The sequence below is a fragment of the Rana temporaria genome, chromosome 3 (genome assembly GCF_905171775.1).
Source record: "Rana temporaria chromosome 3, aRanTem1.1, whole genome shotgun sequence".
Lineage (NCBI taxonomy): Eukaryota > Metazoa > Chordata > Amphibia > Anura > Ranidae > Rana > Rana temporaria.
This window is the reverse complement of record NC_053491.1, coordinates 312,761,897-312,789,249: the sequence shown is the minus strand read 5'-3', so window position 1 is coordinate 312,789,249 and position 27,353 is coordinate 312,761,897. Positions and strand designations below refer to the sequence as shown.

Genomic DNA, 27,353 nt, shown 5'->3' with positions numbered 1-27,353 from the left:
TCGACATTTATCAGTGATATAGGTCTATAGTTGCCAACCTCTGTCGTGTCTTTGCCTTCTTTGGGTATTACCGTGATGTGGGCCTCTAGTAATTGTTTGGGGGGGTTTTGTTCCGAGTGAAGGGATTGGAATGTTTTCAAAAACCTTGGTTTCAGTATGTCAGTGAAAGTTTTGTAGTATTGTAGCGGCAGGCCGTCAGGGCCAGGGGCTTTGCCTATTTTCATCTCTTTTAGGGCTCTATCAAATTCTAGGCTTGAGATGGGTTTTTCTAGTTCTTTCGCAGTGTTTTCTGAGATCTGGGTTGGACTATAATTTTCAAGAAAGTCTTGGATGAGCTTTTTTCGTTTGTCTGACTCCTGTGGACATTTTGGATTGGATGGAATATTATATAGGTTATGGTAGTATATTTCAAATTGTTTAGCAATTTTCTCATTCGAAGAATGCAACTCGCCGTGTTTGTCTCTTATGTGATGAACCGTATTAGCCGTTCGTTTATTTTGAACTGCTCTTGCCAGCAATTTGCCACATTTGTTTCCTTGTTCGTAGTATATTCTGTGTCTCAGGATATATTGTCTTTTAATTTTCAAATTCAATTCATCAGACAACAGCGTTCTCGTCTTAGTTAATTCTTCGAATGTGGAGACCGCCACTGTTCTTTTATGTGTTCGTTCTAGTTGATGTATGCGTTATTATAGAGCTTTTATTTTGGACTGTTGTTCCCTTTTTATGCTCGTCAATTTCCTAATGAATTCTCCTCTAATGACACATTTGTGCGCCTCCCATTGTGTTACCAAAGAAGTGTCCTCATTTTCATTGCGTAAAAAGTAATCATTTAATGTGTCCTTAAACTTTGATATGTCTACAGGGTCTTTCAATACCGCAGTATTGAGTCTCCATGTTTTAGTTATGTTATTTTTGTCTGGGAAAGTCAGCGTCATGGTGATTGGGTGGTGGTCAGATAAAGTCATTGATTCTATTTTTGTTTCTGTCAACAATGGAAGATCTGGTTGTGAGAGAAGAAAGTAGTCTATCCTAGAGTACTTTTGGTGCATATTGGAAAAGTAAGTATAATCTTTGGTCTGAGGGTTTTGAATTCTCCAGGCATCATGCAAAGCGAGGTCATGAAATTGGATCTTAATTTGTTTCAGGGCCCTGAACGGTAGACTTGAGGATCCGTTTGAGGTATCTATGTGGGGGTTTAGGGGGGTGTTGAAGTCTCCCCCAAGAATGAGGGTACCAGAGGCAAAAGTTGTCAGCAGATCTTTTATTTTGCGGAAGAAGGTTACTTGTCTAACGTTTGGGGCGTAAATGTTGGCTATAGTGATGGGGTGTTGGCCTAGTTTTCCTTTAAGGAATATATATCGCCCTTCAGGATCTGACAAGGTATCTAGTATCTGGAATGGGGTTTTACTGGATAACAGTATTGAAACACCTTTCGTCTTACCCATAGGGTTAGTAGCGTGAAGTGAAACCGGGAATCTTTTGTCTCCTAGTTTTGGGATCTTATCCGATTTGAAATGTGTTTCCTGAATAAGGACAATATTAGCTTTTTTCTTATGGATTTCGTTAATGAGTTTGGTCCTCTTTTCCGGTATGTTAAGTCCTTTTGCATTAACTGAAAGAAGTTTCAGCGAAAGTGGTATGGCTTGCATTTTATCAGGAGGCATTGTGAAGTTTTATGTCTCTGTAGCTGTGCTGTCTGTCTATACGTAATATAAAAAAAAAAAGACTAGAAAAGAAAAGCAAAAGAGGTGTTTTAATCAGGGATAAGAGGGGGGGGGGGAAGTCCGGGGATAGATCTAGGCTCGCTGATCTATCCTATATTTACAATAATCCGGTCGGGTCAAGAGGTGAACAAAAGAGCACCCCTTGTGTGGAGGCGCGGTCTAAGTAGAACCAAGGGAATCTATGTAGGGGAGTACAGGTCTCTCCTACTGGTTTTGTATATTACTTTATTTACTGGCGCACAGGAGCGAAACGCCGCAAAATATAGAATAAAAAGGAGCAAAAATTTGGCCAATAATTCGTTACAAGTAGCATGTATAGCAGTCTCGTAATTGAACTTGGGGCCTAAATAACTAATAGGTAACAGTACCGTAAATCTTAACATATGAAACATTCAATTTGTCACACTTCAGTCTATCCACTGGTGCCCTAGAAGTTTAGTTGACAGCTTGATCAGTGAACTTGACCAGTATTATAAACTCGCCACTAGAGGGCAGTGTTGTATTAAAGATGTTTAGGCTGTCTAGCAGGTTGTGTATAACTGAACTTTGCCCAGAGCAGAAATTTAATACATTACCCTACTTATCAGCTTTACTTTACCTCAGAAACTATTATATAACATTATAGAACATGTATAACACAGAACAGAACTAGAGTGCTTAATAATCTACAGTGTAATGATCCACTTATAGGGCAATATTTTGAACACAGCTAAGCGTGAAATATGACCAGACCTCAGTCTGGCGCTTAGGCTAAATTATATGGTGGTATGTTTCCAGTTAGGGCGCCACCGTACTTTGTGAGGATCAGACTAGGTCTTTATCAATCTGCACCAGCATCCTTGTAGTAGAATCATAGTAAGTGATGCAATATGACGTGCCCCATATTCGTATCCAAACCAAATTTATCCTGAGCAGTAGTATGTTTAATAAGCGTACTAAGTACACTAGTATTGTTAACGTAGATAACACTGGGTTATTTCCTTTTCATCCTTTTTTTTTTTTCTTTTTTTCTCCTTGTAAGAACTATTTATTACCTTATCCTCTATACTATATGGATTGCGGGAAGGTACAAACAAGGCGTTTTGACCTTTGTATGTGATAGCGCGGACATAAGTTCGCCATGTCCTGCCTTTCCACAATCCAGACTATGCATATCACCTTTACTAAGGCTAGACCAGTATTACCCTTGAGGCTATAGGTAGTTAAACATGTGAGATCTGTCATCAACAATGTCTTCTATGGACAGTGTTATAATAATTGCTAGGTATATTACTGATATGTAGCTTATAGTTCTTTCCTGCAGTAAGAAGCAAGGTTGCTCTCATACCCATGTAGGCAGGACCAAACCTTTTTCTTGGCATAGTCTAGGCGCCTCTCCATTTGTGACGATCTTCTCCCTTCATCATTGCTGCTTCTCAGTTCTTCCCCTCAGCTCACTCATACGTGCGTGGTGTGTGAATCCCCTGCGAATGAGACAAATCCGGGTCCTAGAAGAAGTATGTGAGACAAGGGGGGAGAAGAGATAAGGTATAAAAACAAAAAAAAAAAATCCCAAGGGGGAAAAACGCAGGGCTGGAGTGATGAGGAGAACGTGCAGTCTTGGAGGAGGCAGCAGTACTTGGCGTCAAGGAATTGAAAAATTGAGAGGTGTGTAGGTATTCTGGACAAATCATTTAGGATCAAGAAGGTTCAAAAGCTTTGTATATATGTGAAAGGAAGACAGGAAGGTCTGTAGTTGTACTACCATCTTGGATTCAGAAGAGTCATGTGTCCATTTGGTCCTGGCGATCCATCCGATCTCTTCGTCTTGGCGGCGAATCACCCTGGGCTCCCCTAGCGTGTTGGGGGGTGAGTGATCTGCGTCGGCGATCTCTGTTCCTTTGTGCTCTCGGGGTGCTGTTGCTGGATACCGAAATCCAAGGATCGTTTAGCATAAAGGAATCATACCACTCTGGAACCTCTATGATGGGGATATTTAGCGCTTCACAAAACTGTCGGATATCCTCGGGTGTGCGCAAAAATGCGGTATGGCCTCTCCACGTGGCTGATAGACAAAATGGAAATTTCCATCTATACGGGATTCCCCTGGTGCGGAGCATTTCCGTGATGGGACGCAGAGCCCTGCGCTGTCTCAGCGTGATATTTGATAAGTCCTGGAATAGTTTAATCTCTGTTCCGTTAAAGATGATTCTGTTTTTTTCCCTCGCTTTTTTGAGAATAGCTTCTTTAAGTGGAAAGTTCACTAAGCAGCATATTATGTCTCTTGGCGGGTCATTATCCCTCCCCCTTGGCCTGAGAGCTCTGTGTATCCTCTCATACTCAATTGGGGACTCTAGGGGTCTGTCAAGTATGTCATTAAATATAGCAGTGGCAGTCTGTTCAACAGGGTTCTGGTCAGCCATTTCAGGTATTCCTCTAATTCTAATATTGTGTCTCCGCCCCCTGTTGTCCAAGTCTTCTAAATGGCGATTAATTTCTATTAAATGGGTCAAGTGCATGTCAGTGTGCCTTTGGACTTGTTTTAAGGCATCAGCGTGACATCCAGAGGTTTGTTCCAGTGATCCTGTCCTTGCAGCCATCCCCTGTATCTCTGCCCTGATCTCTGTAATGGCGGCAGAGAAGGAGGCCTTGATGTCTGATGCCATGACCTGAAGGTTGGCCTGTAGGTCGGCGAGGCTGAGGGCTTGTGGTGGCTGTGTGGAAGGAGTGGGGAGACTATGATTGCCGTTAGCGGCGATCACGCCGCTCGTGGTATGGCCTGGTCCGCCGTGCGGGGCGGGAGATTTACTCGAGGCCGCGGCTTTTGGGCCTTCTCCCGGCGGTGTCCGGAACATTGCAGGTATCGTAGCGGGAGTTGGATGGCCTGGCTCCATCTACTCCCTGGATGTTAAGGGGCCGCTTACCGCTGCTGTGATGCCCTGATGGTTTATTTAGTGGCCGATGGCGGCGGATTCGTGCTCCTGTGCGCCGGAGGACTCGGTTTAGGCATCCATCCTGGTCCGCAGTCAGGCCACCCCCTAACATTACCTACATTTTTTTTGTTTATAGCGTTAAAAAAAAAAAAAAAAAACGCAGAGGTGATCAAATACCACCAAAAGAAAGCTCTATTTGTGGGGGGAAAAAAAAGGACGCAAATTTTGCTTGGGTACAATATTGCATGACCGTGCAATCGTCAGTTAAAGCGACGCAGTGCCAAATTGTAAAATGTGCTCTGGTCAGGAAGGAGGTGAAATCTTCTGGGGCTGAAGTGGTTAAAATACACCTATGATACAAATTATAGACCCTTCACTTCTTTGTAAGTGGACAAATTTACAAAATCTGCAAGGGATCAAATTATTTTTTCCACTGTATATCTGCTAAAACCAGTTAAATATTTTTAAAAGTTAACATCATCTCATCAAAGATTTAAAAAATGACACAAGAGACAAAACACTGTTTAATATTTATTACAACACAAAGTTGCTCATAATCTAATAAGAGACACTTACAATCAATTTACAATTCAGGGAATTTTGATAAGAATTTGTGATAACTCTGCAGAGTATGAGGCCTCGTATAGGATTTTTTGATACTATGCAACATGCAAATTTATGAAATTACCCACTAGACAAATATATACAAATTACTTGCTGATAAGATGCCATTTTGTAGACATATTTAACCAATCATTTTCTAGTTGTTCATGAAAAGTTTGCGGTACACACACACACGTGGCCTTCTGAACCTCCCATCCCAGCTACTCAAAATGGCTATTTAGGCTGTGTATTAGAGATTTTGACCTAAATGATTTAGACTTTATTCATGGTGTTGGATGCAGAAAAGCATCCGAGTGCAAGGGTTTTTATGGTCACCGGCTTGATCTGCGAGAAGAGGCTATAAGAACAAAAAAAGATGTTATTGTCCAAACATCGTTAGGCTTTCTACAACAACCCCATACTGTGAAGTTTAACTCAAGTTATTCAACTCAGTTCTCACTTTTAGGCTTGGAATTTGCAGAGCAGACACCCACTGTAAACCCACTTTGAAAAAACCCTCATAGTATCTGAAGGGAAAAAGAAAAAACAACCACGTATGTTTTCTAAAACAACCATAACGAAGCATTCATGTTATAAAGGAGTTTTGTTTCCTAAGGTCAATCAGGTTCAGTTACTGTTTCCTGTCAGCTGTGCACAATGGAGTAATACAAAGTAAAGCAAAAAACAAAATGACAAAACAAATAGTACATGTATATTTTCAGTATTTAGGCCTCTTTACTTCGACCCTGTAAATAAAAGAAGAGAAAAATTAGTAAAATACAAGAAGGTGCATTACCATCTACTCTATATGTGCATTGGGTGGCATTCTAAATAAATGGCAGTGCAATGCAACACACACACACACACACACACACATATACTTTGTAATTTGTGTGCGCTGTGGTAAAAAGCCTGTTACAGTGGGTATAGAAAATAATAACCCCGCTATAAAATAATCAAATTTTATAGGGGGCTGTAATTAAAGCAAAAGGTGGTTCAACAAAAGACACTGGGGGGGGTATCCTTTTTCCAACTCTGATTCAGTTTTTTTTTTTCCGGACATGTTGGTGTCATATCCATCTATCTTTCACTTAAATGTTATAAGTTGCACTGAGTAAATACAGCTGGATAAAACAAAAAACGGTGTCTGCCTTCATTTCAGGCTGCAAAGCAACGAAAGGTGATATTCTTCAAAGCGATTATTTTCTATACCCACTCTATCTCTTTTTTTTTAGAAGGGGTTTAATTATGCCTTGCTTTAGGGAGGTTGGAACCAAAGAAAATGTCCTAACATTACCTTTGCCCCTCTATTAAATCAACCTTACTGAGTAAACAGCCTTCTTACCACACATCTGAGAGTGACACTGGGTTTCCATTTAAAAAAAAAAAAAAAAGCCAATGATTCTACTAAAGATAGACTACTAAATATTATATTTATATTTATATTTACCTGACTAAAAAAAAATATTATTTTAGCTTTGACTATAATAAAAGAAAATGTGTATAAAACTACCGTAATGAGGCCTACATGTGTTTAAGAAATGCTTAGATTAAATAAATAAAAGATTTGGAAAGTGAAGAATATAAAAAGCAGAAGAAAGACTGTCATATAAATTTAGTATATGTAACTTACCCATCAGCCTCCAGCTTTTTCCGTTTCTCAATGATCTAAAGGACATAAAAGTAAAAAAATGGTGTAAATGTTTAAGAATACAATTAAGTGTGTGTCGCAATAACCCGTTGCGATGGTAGTAAAAAGGCCTTTTTATGGGGACATCAGGGGTCTTTTAGCATTAGTAAAAACAGATCAGGGACAGAGAGCCCCAATCTGCTTGTACACCAGGCATTAGTACTGGGAGTTTAACAGCTTTGTGCAAAGAAGTGCTCAGAACTCAGCGCTTCTGGGTTAATTCCCAGCAGGAGGGGAGCGTGGGTCAGGTATGGACATTTCTGATCTGCTCCCCCTTGGCCATACTGAATGGTTCCACAGCAGCCCCAAGCTTACTGAGGAACAAGTTGAGCCCAAGGACAAGGAAGCCCACACAGCCACCCTGTGAAAGATCATGTAGAAGTGATCTTGTGGCTGCACAAGGTTATTAATTCTTTCACTGTACTGCCATTACACAGGTACACCGGTGGCTGTGCAAAAGTAAACTATGCCCATGATTTGACCAGTAAACACTTAATGTGGCAGAATTGGTTTAAATACACAGTACACTAGAAAACAGATGTGAATTAGCCACAAAGAAATCATCCTGAATTTTGTTGCAGTATATTTTTTGTGCAGTATTAAGCCTGTGCCTTTACTGCATAAATATGCACAATTATTCAGAAGAAGAATCAGCATTATTCTTACCGCACTGATCTTTTTCCATTGTCTGTCAAGCTCTGCTTTCTCATTAGTCTCCTTGAATCGTCGTGTTTTACGCCCCTCTGACATTTTAATACCGTACTGAAATGCAGCTCTGTGTAAAAGAAGGTGCAAAATGTGAAATCTGTGATAGCAGCAAACCATAGTACCAAATCCCTCTGCAAACATTCAGTGGTATTCCTCTTCAAGACCATACATTTGAACAGTTAGCTAGATATGCTTTAAAGGGGACAGAAGCTCTGAATTAATTAGTAGTTGTCTGCATTATACGTGCTCCAGGTCAAGTATTCAGAAAGTAAAAAAATAAATAAAAAATATTCTAGCAATGCTGCAAACAGGCCAAGCTCTTGTCTTTCCTTACTATTCCAATGTTGCCTGCTTCACATACAGTAGTTTCCTGTTAAGGCCGGGTTCACACTGACAGCAGGGGTCCGGTGCATGCCTGTTCTCCGTTCCAGGGACGATATTTTGCCTGAATTCGGCCCTGAAACAGAGCCAAAGATGCACAGGACTCTTGTGCAAGCCGCTCCGGAGCCACCAAGGCGATATGTGAACCGGCTCCATAGAGAGCCGATCACAATTTCATGTCATGCAAATTGGATACGGGGAAAACCCCCATCCAATTCACACTAGTGTGAACCCAGCCTAAGAGTCCACTAGATAGACCAGGGCATAGACCTCTCTAGTGCAGGCATGTCAAAAAAGAAAACCAATGGCTAAATATTTTGCAATGTCACCACTTTTGTTCCTTACTAAATAGATGTAGCTTAGCAATTCGGTCAGTCAAGAGCTAAAAAAATAAAAACTTGCTGTATAATCTGTCTCTTGGAATCCCTTCTCTTATTGGCCCCATAAACTGCTAAATGGTTAGGAGTGTTTTTTTTTTTTTTTTTAGAGTGTGGACCTTCAGATTTTTCTGTTTACCAATGTCCACCTCCTAAAAAAGACAGCTGCATATCTCCCCCACACATCTACGAATTACTGTTTCCCAGTGTCCTTTAATGGACAATAAAAGCCAATGTTTAGGTAGCCATCAAATGATGTACACTGTTCTGCCAAGGAGATCCTCCACTCCATCTTTCACAGCTCTTATTAAAATCTTCAGCTTTTCTTCCACTGCATGTGAAATAAGAGCATCATAGTTTCTAAAGAGAATCTACTAAGCATGCATATTGAACCTGACTGGGACAGAAGACTGATGGCAATAGCATAACTCTATAAGCCACACCCATTTGTTATACTAAACTCCAAAAATTTCTGTAAGAGATTTTTTTTTTATTATTTAAGATGTTAAAAACTACACCATTTTGACATGCTTCCTTCCACAGATTCAGCCAACTTGTCCACAAAACTGAAGGAATAAATAAATAAATAAAAAAAGCTTGAGTGCAGCTCTATTCTATGACTTATATACTTACTTGGGAAGAGCCTCTTTGTTGTTCATGTAGTCGCTGTATTCTTCTTGTGTATCAAAGTCCCACCGTCCCAAAGGACCCTTCTTATTACCCTGCACCAATGATAGAGTTTGCATACAGTGTCATATCATACGCACCAACGTATCGAACACAATATTAAAACAACTGAACAGATATACTGTCCACAAGGTTTAGATATAATTAACATACATTGAACTTTTCTTTGGTTATCAAAACACACAATGACAACTGCATTTAACCACTTCAGGCACTCGAAAATTCCTTCGAACCCCCCAAACATTATATATATTTTTTTAACCACCTCCATACCGGGCTTATTTTGGCACTTCTCTCCTACATGCAAAAATCATATTTTTTTGTTAGAAAATTACTCAAAAAAAACATATATAGTGTTTGGTGGTTCTATCAGACACCCTAGGGAATAAAATGCCGGTCATTGCAACTTTTTATCTTGCACGGTATTTGCGCAATAATTTTTCAAATGCCCTTTTTTTGGGGGGGGAAAAAAACGGTTTCGTGAATTAAAAAATAACAAAACAGTAAAGTTAGCCCATTGTTTTTGTAGAATGTGAAAGATGAAGTTACGCCGAGTAAATAGATACATAACATGTCACGCTTTAAAATTGCGCACACTCATGGAATGGCGCCAAACGTCAGTACTTAAAAATATCCATAGGCGTTGTTTATTTATTTTTTACAAGTTACAAATTTAGAGTTACAGAGGAGGTCTAGTGCTAGAATTGTTGCTGGCGCTCGAACGCACGCGGCGATACCTCACGTGTGGTTCACAGATCTAATGCTTTCAGCCGCGATCTACTCTATGCTTTCCATCCGACCCCGGCAGATCGTTTCTCCGGGTCTCCGATGGCAAAGGAGAGCCCGGAGAAGCACCGGATGGCGGCGGAAGGGGGGACGTCCCCTCCCGCCGCCTATAAGAACGATCAAGCGACGGAACCGCCGTTATGATCGTTCTTATGGTGCACAGAATCGCTGGCTGAAGAGATTGATATCTGAATGATGCCTGTAGCTGGGGGGCATCATTCAGATATCCCCACTGAAAGTCCAGGACGTCATATGATGTCCTTGGGCGGAAAGTGGTTAAGCAGAGACCCGGCCTAGAGAATAAAATGGTGATTGTTGCAATTTTTTTTATTTCACACAGTATTTGCACAGTGGTTTTTTTAAACGCAGTTGTTTTGAAGAAAATACACTTTAATCAATGTCAATGCAAAAAAAACCAAAAAAAACAAAAAAACAAACCATAATATATAAACCTAATTTTAAAAATAGATACTCAACATGTCACGCATTAAAATTGCGCACGCCCATGGAATGGTGACAAACTTCGATATTTAAAAAAAATCTCCACAAAAATGTATACAGGTTACCCGTTTAGAGTTACAGAGGAGGTCTAGCGCTAGAACTATAGCTTTCGCTCTAATGTTCGCAGCGATACCTCACGTGTGGTGTGAACAATGTTTACATATGCATGCGTGACTTACATATGGGACAACAGAGGGATAAAGGCGCTTAAAAAATAAAAAATAAGAAACAATTTTTAACACTGTCCCTTAAATATCTTTTTTGTTCCCATTACAAGAAATGTAAACATCCCTTGTAATAGAAAAACGGGAATGACAGGTCCTCTTTAATGAGAGACCTGGGGTCTATAAGTCCCCAAATCTCTCGTCTTCCTTTGAAAGCAAAAGATCAAAAATTAGATCAGAAGTGACGTTGTGACGTAACTCCAGTTTCCCTAGGTCATAAAGGTGATCAGAGACGATCTGGTCTTTGTTCATCTCTGTGACCAGCCATGCGTACTGTCGGACCGGTTTAGTAAGCCTGAGAAACCACGGGGAGCACTGGGAGGGAAGGACGAACCGATTCTAAAAATGTATCCAGTGCCTAATCGGCCTCTAGGATTGCTTTTATGAGAAGCAGAAATCGCCGGCTAAAAAAAAAAAAAGAAAAAGAAGAATACCAGGGTTATGGCCAATAGCAGCCATAACCCTGATAAACCACTTGAATGTCACAATGTGTATATATATATATATATATATATATATATATATATATATATATATATATATATATATATATATATATATATATATATACATACACACACACACACGTATTGCGGTCAGCAATTGGTTAATGCAAGTCTGGACATTATAGCACACACTGGCTGCTTACTTTAAGCGATACAAAAGTCTTTTTTTGTTTAAAAATAACAAACATGTCATACTTAAATGCTCTGTGCACTGGTTTTGCAGAGCAGTCCAGATCCTCCTCTTCTCAGGTCCTCCGCCAGCGCTTCTGGCCCCTCCCTTCTGCCGAGTGCCCCCCCACAGCAAGCACCTTGCTATTGGGGCACCCAAGCTGCTGCTTTGTGCCTCCATTCAAACATGGAGCCGTGGCTCGGTTCCATGCCCTCTCTAACTGATTGGCAGCAGTGGGAGCCAATGGCAAATCTCGTGCAACATGGCTGGGGTGAGACAGGTTTAGGCAAGTATTGGGGGGGCTGCTGCACACAAGTTTTTTTTATGTTGATGCAAAGAATGCATTAGGATAAAAAACCTGCCTTTAGAAAAAGTGGATGTAATCCCACTCATATACCCCGTGAAGTGAATAGCATGAATACACATTGCTGAAACAAATTCTCCTACAGAAGTTTTACTTGTTTAGCTGCAGTCTTCTCTTGTCTACAACCCTTCAAAAGAGCACAATTGTGATAAAATCCTTCTGCGTATTTGAGTACAGAAAGGGGGGGGGGGAGGCTGCAGTTACATATTGTATGTGTGGGAGCCGATTGGAAGGGAGAGGAAGGTAAGGGACCCCCCCCCCCCCCCCCCCCCCATCCCACATATGCAGAGGAATGAAGGAACATACAGAGCTGTATTCTGAGTAGACAAGCTGTGTGCTTATCTCCCTCCCAGACACAAATTTTATCTCATGTGTCAGGATCTTCCGTACCGTTTGACTTGATTACAGAAAAGGCATAACATAATATAGTTTATCAATTATACTCTAGAAATGATTAGAACCTTATTAAAAAATCTTCTGCTCTAAACGCTCTAGGTTTGTCATTCAGCATCCTATCATCACAACACAAATCAATATCTGGAAAAGATATCTTATGTTACACAAAGCAGTTAAAGCACACCTGGTCCATTTTACTGTAATCCACTTCTTCATCACTGTCAACTGCCATATCATCCATGCTGAGGAGATACAAAATTAAAGCATGTTTTTACCAATATTTAAAAGAACAGAAACAGACAGAAATTACATTCAGAAGCTTAGCACACAACAGGTTATTTGGAAAAGCAATAGATTGTTGTAGTCTAGAGGAAGACATCCAATGTATTTCAAAAGCCTAATATTTCAGTTTATTAAACAAGCAAATAAGCGGCATCAATGCAGAGGCGTACCCTAGAGCATTTGTCACCCGCGGCGGATCCTATATCTGGCGGGAGCCAAAGGGCACGGCAGGGCTGGAGAACACTGGGGGGGAGGGGGGGGGGGGACGGGACAGGTGGAGAGAGCTGAAGAGCACTGGGGGGCCAAAGAGCATGGGGGGGCAGCAAAAGAAGTTGGATAGGAGGAGCGGTGGGGGCAGCTGCATATAGAGGAATTGATCTTTCCACATTCCTCTTGCAGCCTCTAAATGCCTGCTTATCCTCCTCTCTCTCTCCTGCAGGCATTCAGCGGCTGCAAGAGGAATGTGGAAAGATCAATTCCTCTATATGCAGCTGCCCCTGATGCTTTTCCTATCCCAGGAACACAGGGAGGGTGCATGGGCACTCACTTTCTTTACAGCTTTTATTTTATAGAAAAAGAAACAATCCCTGCACTTGTAATTATAAAGTGTCAGTAAGAAATGATGTGGATATAATTGGGATGCAATTCCATCAAGGAAAAATCTCTGTTCTTGATTAAAAAAACATCCCAAGTTAGCAGTCCAAATATCTACAGACCTCGTCATTGCCAAGAAACATTGTATGTGTTGTCTGAGCAGCATTAAAAAAAGGCTGCAATGAATTATATGAACAATTACCAAATCACCAGGATCCTATGATGAAATAAGTACTTACGTTCCAGGATAACACTCTGCATAGCTGTTCCACATGCCAAAGAAATCTCCAACCTGCTTCTTATCTTCATGTTTCTTTACTGTTTTCAGCCGTTAAAGAATTTTTTGTAAAATAATCTTTATATCTTTATATTAGCTTCCTACCATTCCCTGTACACCAGACTGAGAAGAAGAAAAAGCTGAACAGGGCGCCAAGCTGTGAGTTTGTTCCAACAGAAAGGCTGGGGACAGGAGGAGCTCCTACTCATTAACATACAATGGAGGATAGCTTCTTTATCCCAGGCAAACACAGCTCCACAGACCCCTCTTAAATAAAGAGAACCAAGCAAGAATTTTCTGTGCTGGAATTTTCAGAAATGAGTATCTAAAAAAGACAAGACGCAATTTTTAAATGTTTGAAGTTATGCTATGTGATGTGGTATATGTACCAAAATATAAAGCTCTCCACTATAAATACTGTTTACTTTGTGTAATCACAATTTTGTGCCTTAAAAAAACCAGTCAGGGGATCCAATTTTCTTCTTAAAATATAAAGTAAGAGTTATCCCAATTCAGCTGTAAGGCTCATAAACGGTCATTTTTTGGAGTTTGGGCTTTTTTTATTTTTTTAACCACTTGGTGCCCAGGCCAATTCTGACACTTCGCTCCTACATGTAAAAATCATAATTATTTTGATAGAAAAATTACGTAAAACCATGAAACAATTATAGAGATAGATAGATATATATATATATATATATATATATATATATATATATATATATATATATATATATATCTATCTATCTATCTATCTATCTATATCTATCTATCTATCTATCTATCTATGACCCTAGAAAATACAATGGCGGTCATTACAACTTTTTATCTTGCACGGTATTTGCGGAGCAATTTTTCAAACGTGTTTTTTTGGGGAAACAAAACAGTAAAAGTTAGCCCAATTTTTTTTTTGCATAATGTGAAAGATGAAGTTACGCCGAGTAAATGGATACCCAACATGTCACGCTTCAAAATTGCACACGCGTAGAATGGCGCCAAACTTCAATACTTAAAAATCCCCATAGGCGACGCTTTAATTTTTTTTTACTGGTTACATGTTTTGAGTTACAGAGAAGATCTAGGGCTAGAATTATTGCTCTCGCTCCAACGTTTGAGGCGACACCTCACATGTGTGGTTTGAAGACTGGTTTCATATGTGGGCGGGACTTACGTATGTGTTCGCTTCTGCGTGTGAGCACACGGGAACAGGGGCACGTTTAAAAAAACTGAATTTTTTTTATTGTTAATTTTACCAAGAAAAAAATAATCTTTTGACACTTTTAAAAAAAAAAATATTATTTTGATTACTTTTATTTCTATTACAAGGAATGTAAACATCCCTTGTAATAGGAATATAACATGACATGACAGGACCTCTTTACAGTGAGATATGGGGTCAATAAGACCCCACATCTCACCACTAGGCTGGGAAGCCAAAAAAAAAAAAAACACCCACACCACTTCCCAGCCAAGGCGGCGCCATTTTTTTGGAATGCAGAGGCCGGGCGTTAACTCATAACATTGCGACCGGCCTCCGACGATCATCTGGTCCATCTGAAATCTCTAAGGTCAGCATCCGTGGCCTACGGGACATCCCCTTTCACCGCCCGTAAGAACAATCAAGCGGTGGAACAGTCGCTATGACCGTTCTTATGGTGTAGGGAATCGCCGGCTGAAAATGCTGATATCTGAATAGCTGCAGGCATCATTCAGATATACCACCAGAACGCTCAGGACGTCGTATGACGGCCTCTGGGCGCCAAGTGGTTAAAAGCCCATAAACTCAACTCCATGTGTGCATGTGTCCATGCACACATGGACGTTTTTGGACGTTTATCAGCAGTGGAGTTTATGGGCTGTTTTCTTAACGCCTAAAATTGCACTCAGGAGTTGTTTTTCTGACCAAAAAAAAATGCCAAACGCTCAAAAAAAAAATATTGATAAAAAAAACCCTAAAAAACGCTATTGCAAAAACATAAAAAAACTTTGAAAGACTCACTGCAAAGCTACTGGTGTTGTTATAACATTATTTTAGCATCCAGTGTGCATGGAGCCTAAAAGTGGAAATACTTTTTAAATACCTTTTGAAAATGTTACATGTTAGGCCTCATGTACACTGCTGCTGGTAAACAGACGTTTAGGAGCAGTTGGGCATTTTTTTCAACTGTTCCTGAACTCTCCTCTGTTATGTTATCAGTACATGTACACTGGTTCGTTTATAATCGTTTCTAGGCAGTTGTGTTTAGAGGCTTTTTATTGAACCCAAAAAAATGTGTTTAGAAGCTGTGTTTGGAGGCAGCTGAAGCTCCAAACACGGCAACTCGCATTTAGCAGCGTTACGTTTACAGACTTTTTTTATTTTACCAATTTTTTTTTTTTTCAAATGCTTCTAGACACTGGTTTCTAGCTGTCAAGTTAAAGGGGTTGTAAAGGTTCGTTTTTTTCACCTTAACCACCTCAATACTGGGCACTTTCAACCATGGGGTTTTTATTTTTTGCTCTATAAACAAAAGAAGAGCGCCAATTTTGAAAAAAGCAATATTTTTTACTATAATAAAAATCCATAAAAAATATTTTTTTTCCCTCAGTTTTGGCCGATACGTATTTTTCTACATATTTTTGGTAAAAAAATAAAATAAATAAAAAAAAATCGCAATAAGTGTATATTGATTGGTTTGCGCAACAGTTATAGTGGCTACAAAATAGGGGATAGATTTATAGCATTTTTATTTTTTTACTAGTTATGGCGGCAACCTGCGATTTTTATCGTGACTGCGATATTGTGGCGGACGCATCAGATAACATTCACATTTATACAGCGAACAGTGCTATAAATATGCACTGATAACTGTGTAAATGTGACTGGCAAGGAAGGGGTTAACACTAGGGGACGATTAAGGGGTTAAATGTGTACCCTAGTGAGTGGTTCTAACTGTAGGGGGAGGGGACTGGCTGGGAGAGGTGACGGATCGGTGTCCCTATGTACAAGGGACACACCATCGGTCTCCTCTCCCTGACAGGACGTGGATCTCTGCGTTTACACACAGAGATCCACAGTCCTGCTCAGTTACTGGGCAATCGCAGGTGCCTGGCAGACATCGTGGCCGCCGAGCATGCGCATCGGGTACCCAGTGACGCGACGGTGCACGCCCCCTAGTGGCTCGGACGTATGACGTCGTCCCAGAACGAGAGGCTTGCGGTCCCGTCATTTAATGCATCCTATGCAAGGTAAAAAAAAAAAAAATGGCAATGACGGTCCCCCAGCCCGACCCATTTTACTTATCTGAGCTCGAATCTGCTGTGTGTGTCCCCCGTCGTCCTCTTCTCTTCGGAGTCTGGACGTCGATTGGCTAGATTGATAGCAGCGCAGCCATTGGCTCGCGCTGCTGTCAATCACATGCAATGATGCAGTGCACCGGGGGCGGGGCCGTGTGATACATTCGGCGCCGGCTGTATCACAAGAGCGTGCCCGCAAGCTAACCCTCTTGGGAGAACGCTTCCCATGAAGGTGGTTAGCTGATGCGGGTAGGAGCCAAGACAGCCACAGAGGGAACCCAGAAGACCAGGATCGGGGCCAGTGGAGGTTATACCTACCTCCACTGTGCAGTTATTTTTTTTTTTTTTTTTACTGGAATCTTTAGTGTCCCTTTAAATCATTCAGGAGAGGTTGAACAGCGTCCCGTGTACATGAAGCCTTACACCCGTATTTAGGGTGCAATGCCTGGTACACACAGGCAAGCAGCAGGCTAAATGAAAAAAAAAAAACCTGAGGGGCTTGCTGTACCAATTATGCAATGTTAGTACAGCGATCTCCCCGCTGAGCTATTGTGTTCTGACAGGGGCCTGCTACGACACACCAATCAGCCATTGGCTGTCAGCGCTGATCAGATGCTGGTTTTGCTGCATGCCCATAGAAGATGGACACATTAAGTTGACCTCTGTCAGACAAGCTGCTGTACACACTGGCCGAATATGTTTTCTGTTGAGCTAGCCGATAATGGTTTATGTACCAGCCTGAACATGCAACATGTTTAGCATCTCCCTTCTTTCCAGTGACAGTGGGTGGGGGTTCTTCTCCCCTCAACCAGCTATCACATTTGAAAACCGGCATGGCTGTATGGGGCTCCCTTTGCACAGTTGCATTATTCATAGTGATTTACAAATACATGATGAATGAACTACAATCTAGTTGATCCTATCCCCCCCCTTAATCTCCTCTTCTCAAGAGAGAATAAATTCAGTTCCTTTAATCTATCCGAACAGCTGAACTCCTCCATGCCATCAGTTTGGTTGCCCTTCTCTGCACTCTCTAGTTCCCCAATATCCTTTTAGTGAATTGGTGCCCAAAACTGAACTGCATATTGCAGATGAGGTCTTACTAAGGATTTGTACAGGGGCAAAATGATTCTCTCTCTGCCTCAGCTTTAAAGTAGAAATAAACCCTCCTATCGTGTTCAGTCAAGGAAGCTGCCATCTTGTCCTCTGTTTAATCTACAACTGCCATGATGCTGCACATGCGATCAGTTATGACACCATCCATTGGATGGTTTGACAGTTTGGTTGAGAGCACAACCAATAAGAGTGCAACATTTCTGGCACGTGCCAGAAATCAGTTTTTTTAAACTGTTAAATGAATGGGTTTACTTCCGCTTTAAGCAGTACTTTATTATACAGTCATCGATTACATAATGTAATCAAATTCAGAAATCAAGTTTACTCATTTGTAATTGGTCAAAAAGTAATCAAGATATGTTTTTTGTACGCAACCACTACCACAACATTTCCCACTTAGAATTTCTATTTTTGGAACCCCTACTGCATTGCCTGTCTGTGGACTATCCACTGAAGTCACAGCAAGGCTCTAGAATTAAAGTGATACTAAAGGTTCATTTTTTATTTTCTAAATATGTTCCTTTAAGGTAGTGTACAGTTGGCTCACTTACCTTTTCCTTCGTAAATGTTTTTTTTTTTCTGTGTGAATTTTTAACTTCCTGTTCCTCCTCTAGAAGCTTGCCCCCTCATCCCAGCCATTCTGCCCGGGGTTTACTGTGCGTGCTCGCCCCCTCCCTTGGGACTATATCCCTGCGGGGAGACGCTGTGTGCGTTCACAGGCACAGGAGGCAGGGGAGCCGTGGTCGTTTCAAGATGCTGTAGCTCCGCCTCCCGTGCCTTGCTAGGCTCATTATTTTACTCAGCAAAAAAGTGGCACTGCGCATTCGGGATGCCGCCAAGCATCAAAGGAATTGTAGTTCCTTTGAAGCCGTGATGTAGCTGCAGGGAGCGCGTTCGAAAACACGGAAGTTGAGGAGAACATACATAGAGGAAAGGAAAAAGTGCTGATAAAGCCTATCTATCGAAGAGGTTAATAAATAATTTTGGCACAAATAACAGCTAGATTCATGATCTATATGGCATATAGATCAGATATTGACCATTTTTTTTTTTTTTAGCTTTACAACAATATTGCTTTTATGTGCATCTCTGAAAAAGTATGTACTAGAAAAAAAAAAAAAAAAAAAAAAAAAAGGATATTCCACTCCATCCCATCCTTGTGCTCCAGCAAAGTTATCGTTGATCGATTTCAGCAGGTCCTTGGCGGATGCTGGACCTAAAAAAAATAAAAAATAAAATAAAAGAGAACATACAGAATTTGAATTCACAAAAAACTGATTTGTAACCATGATCAATAGTATTCAAAAGACATATGATAGAGAGTGAAAAAGATCATCACATATAAGATCCGCGCAGGCAGATTTCCTATGTCCATTATTTTTTCAGAATGCATGTGTTACATCTTACTCTAACATACGCCTAAACTTGTCCCGTGCTAAAAAGTGGTTGTAAACCCTCACCACTTCTACCCAGTAAAGTAAACAGCCTCAGATGACACACAGATGAAACAAATGCTCCTACAATTTACTTGTTTATCTGCAGTCTTCTGCGCTCTACACCCTTTCAGAAGTGCAAATTGTGTTAAAAATAGGATTTTTGTACTCACCGCAAAATCCATTTCTCTGAGTTCATGGACGGACACAGCAGCCTTTGACTGTAGGGTTATATCTGCTTCCTTCCAGGAAAGTTAGGCAGAAATACAGCACTTAAAGTGTTAACAACTTTTCTTCAGTGCAGCTCCTCCCAGGGGACGTGGTTCCCCGGGTATAACCCACACCCTGCTCTAGCAGCCTCAGTTTGTAACAAGCAGTACAAACAAAGGAGGGGTGGGTGCTGTGTCCGTCCATGAACTCAGAGAAATGTATTTTACGGTGAGTACAATAATCCTATTTTCTCTTCCGTTCATGGACGGACACAGCAGCCTTTGACTGTAGGGACATCCCCAAGCAGTGTCAAAAAATTTGAGGGGTGGGAAAACAAAGCAAACCAAGCTTCACCCCAAACAAAACCGGAGTTACTCAACAGAGGAACTCCAACCTTAAAATTGCCGCCTGTAACACCCTGCGGCCGAAGGAGGCATCAGAAGATGCACTCACATCCACCTTGTAAAACTTTGAAAAAATGTGGACCGACGACCAGGTCGCTGCCTTACACACCTGCAACACAGAGGCTTGATGTCGGAAAGCCCAAGAGGCACCGATCGCCCTGGTCGAATGCGCCGTGACCTGAAAAGGAGGCGCCCGCCCCTTCAGGGCATAGGCCTGAAGCACAATCTGTCGGATCCACCTAGAAATGGTGGCCGACGAGACTGCCAGGCCCTTTCTAGGACCAGTCACCGACACGAACAGCGAGTCCGACTTCCGGAACGGAGCCATCGACGATAAGTACACTCGAAGGGCCCGAACCACATCCAGGGAATGTAAAGTGGCCTCCTGGTTCTTCAGGTGAGGACATAAGGATGGAAGAACAATGTCCTCATTAAATGTGAAAAGCCGAAACAACCTTTGGAAGAAAAGAAGGCTGCGGACGCAGCACCACCTTATCCTTATGGATGACCAAGTTGGGGGCCTTGCAGGACAAGGCCGCCAGTTCAGACACCCGTCTGATCGAGGTAATTGCTACCAGAAAAAACACCTTCTGCGACAGAGTCAACCAGGGGATCTTCCGAATGTCCTCAAAGGGAGCTTGTTGAAGCACCGAGAGGATCAAATTCAAGTCCCATGGAGGCAGTGGAGGGCGCACCGGAGGGGCCACATGCCGGACCCCCTGCACAAACGTGCGTATCAAGGAGTGCGCTGCCAAGGAACGCTGATAGTAAACAGCCAGAGCAGAAATCTGACTCTTGACCGTACTCAAGGCGAGAGCCTGTTCCACTCCCCACTGTAGAAACCGCAGAATCCGGGACACCGCGTATGTACGGGGGTGCCACTTCATCTCCTCACACATAGAGATGTAGGCCTTCCACGTACGATGGTAAATTCTCCTAGAAGTAGACTTCCGTGTGCGCAGCATGGTAGAAACTACTGAGCCCGATAGGCCCCGGTCCTTCAACACCTGGCTTTCAACAGCCACGCCATTAAAGCCAGCGACTGTAAAGCAGGATGGAGGATGGGACCCTGCGACAGAAGATCTTCCCTCAGGGGTAGACGCCAGGGGACGTCTGCCACCAGGCGCACCAGGTCCGCGTACCAGGAGCGGCGCGGCCAATCTGGGGCGATCAGGATTGTTGGAATCCCTTCGGCTTCCACCCTGCGCAGCAAGCGAGGAAGAAACTGCAGAGGAGGGAAGGCGTAAATTAGGCGATAGTGACCCCAAGGTGCGTCCGACGCATCCGCCCTTGGGTCTCTCGACCTGGCCACAAACCGTGGGACCTTCCGATTGAGACGGAACGCTAGAAGGTCCACGTCTGGAGTGGACTTTTGGCACAGACTCCGAAACACCTCCGGGTGGAGAGACCACTCCCCTTGGTCCAGAGTTGTGCAACCTAGGAAGTCGGCTTGCCAATTCTGAACTCCCGGAATGTACACGGCCGATAGAGCCGGAACTGACCTTTCGGCCCACCGAAGGATGTATGCGACCTCCATCACTGCAGCTGAGCTCCTTGTGCCTCCGATGATTGGCCGTGGCGTTGTCGAACTGGATCCTGACCGGTCGGCCCTGAAGATCCAGGGACCACCTAGCAAGGCACAGCTTGATTGCTCGGAGCTCCAGAATATTGATCGGTAGGCGGGACTCCTCCTGAGTCCAACGCCCCTGGGCTGACTGTGTGCCCCAAACGCCCCCCCAACAGGAGAGGCTGGCATCCGTCGTGACCACTGTCCAGCGGCGCGGCAGAGAAGACTTCCCGGTCCGAAGCACCGGAGATGTCAGCCACCACACCAGGGAAGACTTGACCAGATGGCTCAACTGAATCTGGTAATCCAGAGAAGACGGGAGTTGGTCCCAACGAGACAGAACTTCCTTCTGTAGCTCCCTGGTGTGAAATTGGGCATACAGGACCACCTCGAAAGAGGCCACCATCAGACCCAGAACTCTCATGCAGAAACGAAGAGACGACCACTTCTGGGTCGACAACTGCTTCACTGCAGATTGCAGGAGGAAAACTCCTGCCTCCGCGGAATCCAAGACTAGTCCCAGGTATTCCAGTCTCTGGGACGGAACTAACACTGACTTCTGGATATTCAGAAGCCAGCCGAACTCTTGGAGAGTGACACGTGATAGACACGTCCTCTTCTAATTCTGAGCCTGAGGAAGCTCGCAGGAGAAGGTCGTCCAGATATCCCACGATAGCGATCCCTCGCTGCCTCAGCAGGGCTAGTATCGGAGTGAGCACCTTGGTGAAAACCCGCGGTGCCGAGGCCAAGCCGAACGGGAGGGCCACATATTGAAAGTGGTCCTCCCCGATCGCAAAGCGCAGAAATCTCTGATGCTTTATGCATATGGGAACATGTAGGTACGCGTCCATGATATCCAAGGACGCCAGAAAGTCCCCCTGATGGATTGCCGCTATCACTGAGCGAATCGACTCCATCCTGAATTTTTGCACTTTAACAAAACAATTTAGGGCCTTGAGGTCCAGGATTGGACAGACCCCTTCCTTCTTGGGGACCACGAACAGATTGGAGTAAAACCCCTGAAACCGTTCCTGCAATGGAACCGGCACATCACTCCCGTCCAGTAGATCCTGGACCGCCCCTGCCAGCGATCCGGAGGAAGCTGTCCCGCAGCGGGGGCCTTAGCACCTTGCAGACTCTTTCCCGCCGCGCTGGGCGCACGAAAAAAACGCTTGGGAGCAGTAAAGGAGGGCCCTTGCCTACGGAGACACTCCTTGCCCTTCCCAGACTGTGGGAGCAACGTGCTCTTACCACCTGTGGCATCCTTAATGATGTCATCCAGGGATGCCCCAAAAAGCCACTCACCCTTAAAGGGCAAATCCACCAAGGCCTTTTTTGAGAACTGGTCTGCAGACCAGCATTTCAGCCACACAAGGCGGCGCAATACCACCGCATAGGCGGAAGCCCTGGAAAGTAAGGGGAGCGTATCCAGGACCGACTCACAGACGAACTTCAGACCCTGAACCAATTGTTCAGCCAGGTCCTTACAGGTCTCGGAAGCATCCTGCTTCTCCAGCTCCTGCAGCAGAAGCTTCGCCCTTTCGGTCAGTGTCTGTGACACCAGAGTCCCAGCCAAAACCGGCCTTACAGCCGACCCCACCACAGAGACGAGGGTGCGGGCCACAGCCTCCACTCTCCCTATCAGCAGGGTCCTTAAATGCAGGAGCCCCTTCCAGAGGCAACGTGGTGGCCTTGCTCCATCTGGACACGGGAGGGTCCACAGACGGAGAGACCCACTTTTTCAAAAAGTCCTCCTCAAAGGGATAACGGGTTGCAAAGTTTTTTGGAACGGCAAAAACTTTTTGCGGCATATCCCATTCCTTGTACAACAATTTGTCCAAATAAGGAACACAAGGAAACACTTTTGCGGTGCGTGGCGGTTTGCGGAACGCAAAAGGGACTGAGCCTGAAGCAGAGCCATCGTCACTGTCCCCGTAGGTTAAGCCCGCATAATCTGACATTACAGAACCAGAGGCAGAAACGATAGCAGGGCCTGATTCTGTGTCAGAGACATCCCCAGAAGCAGGCTCAGGGAGGGGGCGCTTTTTACCCCCCTTCTGGCCAGTAGCCGCTACAAACCTGGCGAGAAACGCCTCCAGGACAGCAGACATTGCCTCAACAGATGTGGCAGGGGGAGGGGCACCAAGGGTTAACTCAGGCATTGCTGGGTCAGAAGTACCCGGTTCAGGCTCCATAATGCCCCACCGCTGTGTCACCCTGAACTGCAAGGCAGAACCACCCACCGGTCACCTCCTGGCTGCTACAACAGAGGTAGAGGGCCCCAGGGAACTCACCACCCCACCCGGTGCAGCGTGAGCTGAGACAGATCTGAGGTGTGCACTGTCACCTCAGGGAGATTTGCGGTCTTTTTGCAGCACTAAAACTACCGCACGAGGCCAACAGAAATCCAAGATGGCCGCCGTATGAGTAAAAAACCATAGGACTACAGGAAAATGGCCGCTGAGCCATATAAACCGTGACCACGGCAAAATGGCGGCCGTTGCGCAGTTTAAAACACCCATAGTGACACAGAACCCAGCGCAGCACAAACAAACCTGTATGTAAAACACACACAGCCCCCGCTATACACACCGGACGTGGTAATAAAAAGACCCCAGAAGGCCCCCCTCACAGCCGCTACCCAAACGGGGAAGGAAATAAGGGAGAGAGGAAAGCAGAGTGAACCCTCAGTCGACCTCCCAGGGGAAAATTCCAGCCATACCACCTTACCTGAGCAAGGGGCCACTACTTGACCGTCCTGCGACCACCGGCTGGAAGTATCCCAGACAGAACCAACGTCCACTAACGGCATGGCTGTCAGCCAGACACACTATGACAAAGCCATGGAGACCGGTCATGTGTGTGCCCTGGAACAAGAAGTTCCCCGCCCGCCCCTGGAGCAATGGGGCCTGTCGTGGACGACCCAAAGCTGAGCTGAGGGCCAGCACACGCTCGATGGCCAAACATGGGGGGGGGGGACTACAAGAGTCAAGAGTCAGACCCAGCCTGTCACCCAGTCGGCAGTTGATAGAAGAATCTCAGGATCCAAAAATGCAGGAACAAAACAATAAAAAGGCAAAAAAAAAAAAAAATCGAGGGCCTGTCCTCTCCTGACGTTGGGCAGAGAAAAACTGAGGCTGCTAGAGCAGGGTGTGGGTTTTACCCGGGGAACCACGCCCCCTGGGAGGATCTGCACTGAAGAAAAGTTGTTAACACTTTAAGTGCTGTATATACCCTACAGTCAAAGGCTGCTGTGTCCGTCCATGAACGGAAGAGAAAACATTTGTCTGCCAGCAGCACAGAGGAGGGGGCGGAAAGAGTGCAGTTACACTGTGTGAGAGCTGATGGGAGGAAACTAACACAACCCCCTCCACACAGCAGAAGAGCTTTGAATAGACAAGCTCCGTTCTGAGCTCCCCCCATGTGTGCTGATAACAGAGAAACAAAGTACCAGAGAGAAAGGAAATTCAGCTTTAGAGAGAGCCATGTAGTGGAATAACGTCCTTACAGGATGTTGCCAATTTACAAGCCGACCTCAATGCTCTTTCTAATTGGGCGACTAAGTGGCAGATGAGATTTAATGTTGATGAATGTAAAGTTATGCACTTGGGGGCCAAGAATATGCATGCATCATACATACTAGGAGGAGTAGAACTGGAGGGATCCGTAGTGGAGAAGGATCTGGGGATTTTGGTAGATCATAAGCTCAATAATGGCATGCAATGCCAAGCTGCGGTTTCCAAAGCGAGCAAAGTCCTTTCTTGTATTAAGAGAGGTATGGACTCCAGAGACAGATGTAATTTTGCCCCTGTACAAATCATTAGTAAGACCTCATCTGGAATATGCAGAGCAACCAAACTGATAAGAGGCATGGAGGAGCTCAGCTATGAGGAAAGATTATAGGAACTGAATTTATTCACTCTTGAGAGGAGGAGAATAAGGGGGGATATGATCCACATGTACAAATATATAAGGGGTCATATAGTGAACTTGGTGTTGAGTTATTCACTTTACGGTCAACACTGAGGACAAGGGGGCACTGTTTACGTCTAGAGGAAAAGAGATTTCACCTCCAAATACGGAAAGGTTTCTTCACAGTAAGAGCTGTGAAAATGTGGAATAGACTCCCTCCAGAGGTGGTTCTGGCCAGCTCAGTAGATTGCTTTAAGAAAGGAATGGATTCTTTCCCAAATGTACATAATATAACTGGGTACTAACATTTATAGGTAAAGTTGATCCAGGGGAATATCCGATTGCCTCATGGGGGATATCAGGAAGGAATTTTTTCCCCTGCTGTAGCAAATTGGATCATGCTTTGCTGTTTTTTTTTGCCTTCCTCTGGATCAACTGTGGGTATAGAATTGGGTATATGTGATTGTACGATATTATTGTTTTATTTCTTGTGGTTGAACTTGATGGACTTTGTGCTCATAAGTTTACATACCCTGGCAAAATATATGATTTCTTGGCCATCTTTCTGAGAAGATGAATGATAACAAAAAAAACTTTTTTCACTCATGGTTAGTGTTTGGCTGAAGCCATTTATTATCAATCAACTGTTTTTACTCTTTTTAAATCTCAATGACAACAGAAACTACCCAAATGACCCTGATCAAAAGCTTACACACCCCAGTTCTTAATACCGTGTAACATCAATGACAGCTTGAAGTCTTTTGTGGTATTTGTGGATAAGGCTCTTTTTCTTCTCAGATGGTAAAGCTGCCCATTCCCCTTGGCAAAAAGCCTCCAGTTCCTGTAAATTCTTGACCGGTCTTGCATGAACTAAGTTTGAGACTTGGCCTTGTGTTTTGGATCATTGTCATGTTGGAATGTCCAAGTACGTCCCATGCGCAGCTTCCTGGCTGATGAATGCAAATGTTCCTCCAGTATTTTTTGATAACATACTGCATTCACCTCGCCATTAATTTTGACCACATTTCCTGTACCTTTGTAGCTCACACATACCCAAAACATCAGCGATCCACCTCCGTGTTTCACAGTAGAAATGGTGTACCTTTCATCATAGGCCTTGTTGACTCCTCTCCAAATGTAGGGTTTATGGTTGTGGCAAAAAAGCAAAATTTTGGTCTCATCACTCCAAAGGACTTTGTGACAGAAGGTTTGAAGCTTGTTTCTGTGCTGTTTGGCATATTGTAAGCGGGATACTTTGAGGCATTTGCATAGTAATGGCTTTCTTCTAGCAACTCGACCATGCAGCCCATTTTTCTTCGAGTACCTCCTTATTTTGCATCTTGAAACAGCCACACCAGATGTTTTCAGCGAGTTCTTTATTTCACCTGAAGTTGTTTGTGGGTTTTTCTTTGCATCCTAAACAATTTTCCTGGCAGCTGTGGCTGAAATTTTAGTTGGTCTATCTGACCGTGGTTTGCTTTCAACAGAACCCCTCATTTTCCACTTCTTGATTAGAGTTTGAACACTGCTGATTGGCATTCTCAATTCATTGCATATCTCTTTATATACCTTTCCTGTTTTATACAGTTCAATTACCTTTCCCACAGATCCTTTGAAAATGTTTGCTTCCCCGTGACTCAGAATACAGAAACATCAGTGCAGCACTGGATGAAACATGCAAGGGTCTGTCAGGAGTCCAGAAACTCATTGACCTTTTAAACACACTAATTACAAGCAGATCACAGGAGAGGATGGTTACCTTAAAATAGCGATTCAAACCCCTTTGTGTCAACTTGTGTGCATGTTATCAGGCCTAAATCACCAGGGTATGTAAACTTTTGATCAAGGTCATTTGGGTAGTTTCTGTTGCCATTATGGATTTAAAAAGAGTAAACACAGTTGACTGATAATAAATGGCTTCAGCCAAACACTAACCATGAGTGAAAGAAATGTTTTTGTGTTATCATTCATAGTCTTTGAAAAATTACCAAGACATCATAAATTCTGTCAGGGTATGTAAACTGTATATGCTTTGCTCAAAATTCCATGAGGTTTACAACCACTTTAATCACTATCCCCATTCCAAAACTGTCTAATATCATACAGTCAGAGCATTTTTTGTTTTTACTTTTGTAGCAGAAGTACGAGGACAAAAAAGGGTGACTTTAAGCCTGAGCACTGTATGCTGAGAGGAGGTCACACACGACCTCTATACTGGAAAGCACTACGTGTTTGAGGATGGCCATAATTT

At 43.4% G+C, this 27,353-nt stretch overlaps 1 protein-coding gene across 2 annotated transcripts in view; it reads right to left on the bottom strand.

The window, feature by feature from the left end:
- Positions 1-5,157: 5,157 nt before the first annotated feature.
- Positions 5,158-27,353, bottom strand: part of IK (IK cytokine) — a 41,842-nt gene continuing 19,646 nt past the window's right edge. For both annotated transcript variants that reach the window (XM_040344814.1, XM_040344815.1), the window contains exons 15-21: positions 18,717-18,792; positions 13,147-13,227; positions 12,216-12,273; positions 9,032-9,120; positions 7,599-7,707; positions 6,876-6,910; positions 5,158-5,988 (exon numbers count right to left, since the gene is read on the bottom strand). In XM_040344814.1, coding sequence (XP_040200748.1) covers positions 5,961-5,988; positions 6,876-6,910; positions 7,599-7,707; positions 9,032-9,120; positions 12,216-12,273; positions 13,147-13,227; positions 18,717-18,792 — 476 coding nt within the window. In that variant the 3' untranslated portion in view covers positions 5,158-5,960. The remainder of the gene's footprint in view (positions 5,989-6,875; positions 6,911-7,598; positions 7,708-9,031; positions 9,121-12,215; positions 12,274-13,146; positions 13,228-18,716; positions 18,793-27,353) is intronic.